Source organism: Heterocephalus glaber, unplaced genomic scaffold (assembly GCF_053883595.1).
Source record: "Heterocephalus glaber isolate CG9 unplaced genomic scaffold, H.glaber_assembly_v1.0 deba00001497, whole genome shotgun sequence".
Classification (NCBI taxonomy): Eukaryota; Metazoa; Chordata; class Mammalia; order Rodentia; family Bathyergidae; genus Heterocephalus; species Heterocephalus glaber.
The window spans coordinates 51,585,472-51,591,471 of NW_028258320.1; the positions used below are offsets into that span (position 1 = coordinate 51,585,472).

The window sequence follows — 6,000 nt, forward strand, 5'->3', positions numbered from 1 at the left end:
GAGGTTCTGAGGGAGGTGGGCTGGGGCTCGGGTCAACAAAGGATCTGGACATCCCTCAGAGAAGTGGGAACAGGATGAGTGGGGCATGGAGAAGGGGCAGGGCGCCCTACCTTCTCCTCCAGCCTTGAGCCTTGCCCAGGACAGCCAAGTGGCCAGGTCCACCTTTAGTTGGTATTGCAAAGGATGCTCAAAAGCACGGGTGAGAGGATAAAGGGCTTAAACCAACCAACCAGCCAACCAACAAACAGAACCATCATCCCCAGTGTGGAACTTGGCTGGGGCTCTGGGTCTGCTGCTTCCCAAGTGACCAGCATAGCCAGCTGTCTACTTCCCTCTTAGAGTCCAGGGAGGGGCCCAGTGATGTCACTTCCACAGCCTTCCAGCTCTTTCTGTGGTGGGAAGCTTCCTGCTGTGCCCCTAGGCTTGTCTGACTGATAAAGGTCTTTGTGATGTGAGCTCAGTCCTGTACCCTCTATGTGCCACCCAGGGCCACTCAGGACTCAGGGGAGCTTGAGATGCCAGCAGTGCCTATGAGACCTGACCAAAGAGATGCACACAAATACATTCACATGCACCACACCTGCACACACACATGTGGCTGTGCACACATGTCTTCATACATGCACCTATACAAAAGGGCACAGCACAGTGCATACACATATGCATGCACATGTGCTTACCAAGGTCATGCAAGCAAACACAGGCACACACTAAGTGAGGTAAACCCTTGCAGACCTCACATGTCTGTGACATTCAGAAAGGAAGGAAGCAGGCCCACAATGTGAGTCTGAGCCAGTCCCAGGGCCTGCCAATACTCTGCTGGCTGCTGCTCACATTGGCCGGCAGGCCTGCCTGCTCGCCACCAGTGTCAGAGTGTGCTGCCATCAGGCCAGCCTGTGGCCCATAGCACCACCTCCTGCTCAGGCCCAGGAGGAAGTTATCCCTGAGAGTTGGGAGCCCCAGCCAGTCCTCAGGACAGCTAGACACCTACAGGCCCCAGCACCTATGGTGGGAGGTCTAAATGAGGAGAAGCAGAAGCCCTGGGGATTCTCTGGGTTACTCTGGGGTGAATTGTAGGGGGCTACCAGAGTCATTGCTTCTGGCCATGGCTAAAGCCTTCTCAATGATGGGACCACGTCAGTACCCTGACATCTGCTTTCCCCAGGTGGCATCCAGCCCAAGGCACCCTGTTGGTTCCCCTTGCCAGTCACTGAGGACCCCAAGTCTGAACATTGCATCTCATGGTCACCTGCCCTCTGGAGTCTACAGCTACCCCTGCTACCTACCTGCTCTGATCCAGGTGTGAGGAATGTTTCTCCCTTGCCAAAATCCATGGAAGCTGAACTAGGGCAGGTGGGAGTGTGGGATGAGCTTTGGCTAAGTTGCCAAGGACAAGGATGAGAGACCAGGAGGGATGTGGGCAGTGCTGGCCAGCTGCTCAGGTTTAGTCCATTCCCCTCCCCCAATTCTAGCAGACACCTCACAGCCAACCCCATGGACTGAAACCCACCCTGTAGGTTTGTTCTTGTTCACAGAAGAGGCCCCCCAGGGACCTGTGGTTCTTAGCTAGTCCAGTTTCAGCCTGCTTGTGGGCAGCCCAAGTGGGCTCCATGGGCTTAATGGACCACAGCAGACATTTTGGAGGGAGGTGATATGCTGGGAGTAGTAAAGCAGCTTTGCCTTTAGCAGAGGCCCATCTGCTTGGGGCCCCCATACACCCAGCAGATACAAGGGCCCCACACAGACCACAGCATCGCGACTCCCTACACTGCAGCCCCTACCAGCTCTTTCCAGCACAGCCTGACCTTGCATTGCCAGCCAGCTTTGGGTGGCTCCATCTGCTGGGTACAGCCCCAGCTCCTTGGGTGGGTGAGAGGGTCCTTCACAAGCCAGCCTGCCCCTACACCTCCCCAGCGTGGTGCTGCCTGGGTGCTGCCCAGGGCCATCCAAGCCATGTTCCCTGAAGGGCAGGCAATTGTGTGGGTGCAATTCGAAATTGGGGGGATACGGGAAGATAAATGGATGAGACCCTTGGGGTGGGCTGCTTTCCAAAGCAGTGGCACTTCAGCTCATTCCTGGGCCCCAGAGGGTGAGACCCTTATCTGGCTACTGCAGAAGCCCACGTAAGGGCTTCTGTGCAATGAAGAACCTGCCCACTCTGAGAGACTTTGATCTGGGGATGCAGGGGACCGAAGGTCATTGTGCACATTTCAAAAACTTCTCATAACCAGTTAACTTTTCAGCTGTGGCATGTCCTAAGAAGACCTACCAACACAAAACTGAAGTCATTCTAGGGGCATGTGCAAGCAAATCCCCAGGCCCTTGAGCTGCCAAATCCCCAGCCATGGGGAGCTCTGAACAGTGTCCCCTGTTGGTGCACCTGTTCGTGGCTGTCCCTCTCTGTGAAGCTCTCCTGGGTTCAGGCTGCCTTCTGTCCATTTGGGTACAGGTCATAAGGACCCCTCAAGGGCACACTGAGAATAACCCCTTCTTCATAGGATGTTCCCAGCTGTGGGCTCCATTCCTCTTCAATCTGCAAGCTCAGTCCAGTGCCAATCCCCAGAAGGTTCTGGGAAGCCACTTGTTGGGCTTGGGGTGGGGGTGACAATGCTCTTGCCTCTCAGGGAAGGAGACAGGAAATGCCCCATCTGGCACCCAAACAGCGTCATCTTCATCTCCAAGCTTGCTCAGGTCTACAAGGCTGAAGCCAATGGCACCACCTGCCTCCTGACCAGGCAGCCAGTGCTGACATTGCTGACCACAGCCATCTGATGTGTATCTGTCTCTCCTGTAGCCATGGTCCTGCCCACATCTGATCATACTGTTCTGCCCCTAATCCCACATCATGTGTCCACAGATGCTGAAATTCCATGTAATTCCAGGGAATGATACTTGTTTCAGGAAACCCATCTTGCTCAGTGCCTGGGCAGAACATCTCCACTGTGCATCTGTAACCCTCTGCTTGTACTAACCCAGTGGTACTACCTCCAGGTGGCCAGGGACACAGAGTGGTTACAACTTCCAGGCCCTAGTCAAGCTGTGCCAGTCTGCTCACCAAGAGCTCTGGGTGGTTTCCAGCTGATGGGTTCTCACACATGCATGGTCCACTTGTGTACCCTGTGTCTTCAGGGCTCACCCAAGTGAAACTTCTGTGATGCTGGGTGCTAGTCTCTCTGCCTCAGCAGTGAATGTTAAGCTGTTTTCCATCAGGCTGTTCCCACTTATATTCCCACAGCAGCAATAGAGCACTGATTGGTGGGACCTGCAGGTCTTGCCAGCACATGCCTGTCCACTTCCTCTGTTACTACCCTGTGGTGGTCATGACAAGGTATTCACTGTTGGGCATATTTTGCATTCTCTGGATTATAATAAGGTCAAACAACTTTTCATGCTTTCACTAGCCTTTTGGACTTTTTCTGACAATAGAGAAGAGTTATTCCAGGGTTCTTGGAGAGTCAGTAGGTTTCCACCTCTTGACCTCACTGGAGTGAATTCTTATGTTCTAGTCATAGGATTTGACCAGTATCTGGTGCCCATCTTGCCTCCTTGGGAGCTGCTGTTGGCCTGGGCCACAGACCCTTCCTGGCGACTCCTCCAGCATTGCCAGTAGGATGATAACAAAGCCTCGTTCTTCTCTACCCTACACAGGATGGCTTGCAGATGCAGCCCAACTACAGAAATCTGTGATAGGTATAGAGTAAAATCTTTCAACATAAACCAAGCCAAATATGTGCAGGAAGCATAAAGTCTGAACCTGAGATGTATTCTCAGATCAAGCTCAATCTTGGCTCAAGCCTGGCCTGGGGACCCTCCTGTGAACAGGAGCAAAGATGGAGTCCTCTCCCCAAGTGAGAAGCCCACCTGAACTTTCCACTGGATGCCACTAAAATAATAAGATTTGCAATTCACCTAGAAGCCTTGGGACAATCACAGAAGGAGACCCCTTCTCCATGCACTTGTGCTTGTGGAAGCAGCTCCAACCTAGAGGGACACTGGGGACATTCTTATAGCAGAAGGCATAGGGCCTGGTGAAAAGACAGACCACTCTCTGAATGTGAGACTTAGGTTCAAACTGTGGCACTACCTGCTATCTGTGGTTTCGGCCACTGCTTTGGTGTGCCAGACACAGGGGAGACCCTCAAAGCTCAGCAGCTGATAAAAAAACCTGCTGTGTGCAGAGCCATGTTTTCAGATCTGCTTCTGATAGTGACTAGAAGGCAATCTTCTAGTAGATACATTGAAATGTTTCCTGTCTTCCGGGTGGGCTGAGGGCACCCTTTCTTTTCCATCAAAGCCAGTGACAGATCCAAAGGTTTATTTATTTCCTGGCCTCTCCTCTCTAACAGCCTTCAATTGCACCAAATCCAGGCCACCTTGGGGGTGGAGGCAGTGCTACCCCCTGCACTGCCCAGAGGCCTCTTGGTGGCTGGGCAGCAGCCAAAGACTCTTTGTCCCTTCAGAGCCTGCTACTTCAGGGAAATGGGTGGGGGCTGACAGAAGGGTCAGGCCCTGGGGACTGCAGCCATGGGGTATCTGCCCCAGGAAGGTTCTGGTTGAATTTCACCCACCAGTTGGCCAGGCCTGCCCAGAAGGGCTGGTGAAGAATCTTCAGCACCACAGTGTCCCCAACAGGCTGCAGAATGCTAGATTCCTCAACAGGGATCCAGGGGTCCAGCTTGGAAGGCTTTCCACAAAGGCTCCTATTCTTGGTAACGGACAGGACACCCCTATATCCTCACACTTGTTCACAGTCATGGACCCCAAGCCCCAGCCTTTGACCCCAAGCCTCAGCCCGTGGGCCAAGTAGGGCCCTGCTTCTCTGCCCCTTGGAGGGGAGAGGGCTGCCTCAGATTCTGACCAGGTCAGTGAGCACCTTCAGCTCTAGAGTGGGGTCTCCTCAGCTCTAGTCCTCCAGCTCCTGAACATAAACTACCGGGGAAGGTACATAGTGCCCTCCACTGTCCCCTGCATTGGCAGACACCCATTCATCTGCACAACAGGACCCCACCCCATGGGAGGGGGGACCAACTTCTGCTATGACAGCCCCCACTATTGTTCTATGCGCCAATTCAGCAGTCCTGGGGGAGCTTAGCACAGGGCCCCCCTGTGGCTACCACTTGACAGCCAAGGTCTGCCAGGGGCCTGAGGCTGCCATCATTCCCTGCTCCTCCTCGGACCCCTCTTCGGGAGCCGGAGGGGGTCCCGCGGGCTAAGAGCTCACCTCGTCTTCCGGGAGGGTGGGGAGCGGTTCAAAGTCGTAGAAGTCCAGGTCCTTGACATCCTCCTCGTAGAAGCCCGGGGCGGCAGGGTCCATGGCCTGCATGTTCGCTCTCGGTAGGGACCTGCGCGGTAGGCTGGGTCTCCAGCCGCGTTCGCGCAGCCCTCGCGGGTCCCCTCCCCCGTGTTCTCTCCCCTGCAGGTTCCCTCCCCAGCTGGCCACCGCCTCTGCGCCTGCCTGGCCGTGCTGGGCACCGTCGGCTACGCGCGCCCGGCCGCCATGGCAACGCGCCCGCCGCCTGCCGCAGTGTCGCCAAGGGCGGCGCGGGGGACTCTTGGGGCGGGGCCGGGGGCGGCGCCCTGAGGGCCCGCGGTCACTTCCGCGAGCGACAGGGACCCCTGCAGTCTTCTCAGGCGTCCTCTGTGACGTCGGCCTCTTGGGTGCACCCGGAGCCGCCTGCACTGTCCGTGACCATTCCAGGCGGAGCCACTTTGGGGAGCAAGTAGACGCCTGGGACTGCGCCCACCTGAGTACACGGGGTAGAGGGGCTGGACCCTACCCAGAGAGTACCGGCAGCTGACCTTCTTGGGTTCCCCTTCCCCGTCTCCAGGGGTGAGGCTGCCGCAGCCCAGGTGGCAGCTGATGGCACCAGGGGCTGGCTAGGGGACAGTGGTCTAGGCTTTCCTCAGGGCTGGGGTGAATCTTAGCATTAGCTGGAGCCAGTGGTGGGGCAGAGAGCCAAGATGCATCCTCCACAGCTAGGTCAGGCCACCTTGCCTGTT

The 6,000-nt window shown here is 55.9% G+C and overlaps 1 protein-coding gene across 4 annotated transcripts in view; it reads right to left on the minus strand.

Annotated features, from left to right (window-relative positions):
- Window positions 1–5,540, minus strand: part of Kndc1 (kinase non-catalytic C-lobe domain containing 1) — a 60,877-nt gene extending 55,337 nt beyond the window's left edge. The window contains exon 1 of one of the 4 annotated variants that reach the window (XM_021253212.2): window positions 5,222–5,540. In XM_021253212.2, the coding sequence (XP_021108871.1) occupies window positions 5,222–5,323 (102 nt within the window). In that variant the 5' untranslated portion in view covers window positions 5,324–5,540. The remainder of the gene's footprint in view (window positions 1–5,221) is intronic. The other 3 variants (XM_004838695.4, XM_021253214.2, XM_021253213.2) reach the window with 3 other exon arrangements.
- Between the last annotated feature and the right edge of the window lie 460 nt (window positions 5,541–6,000).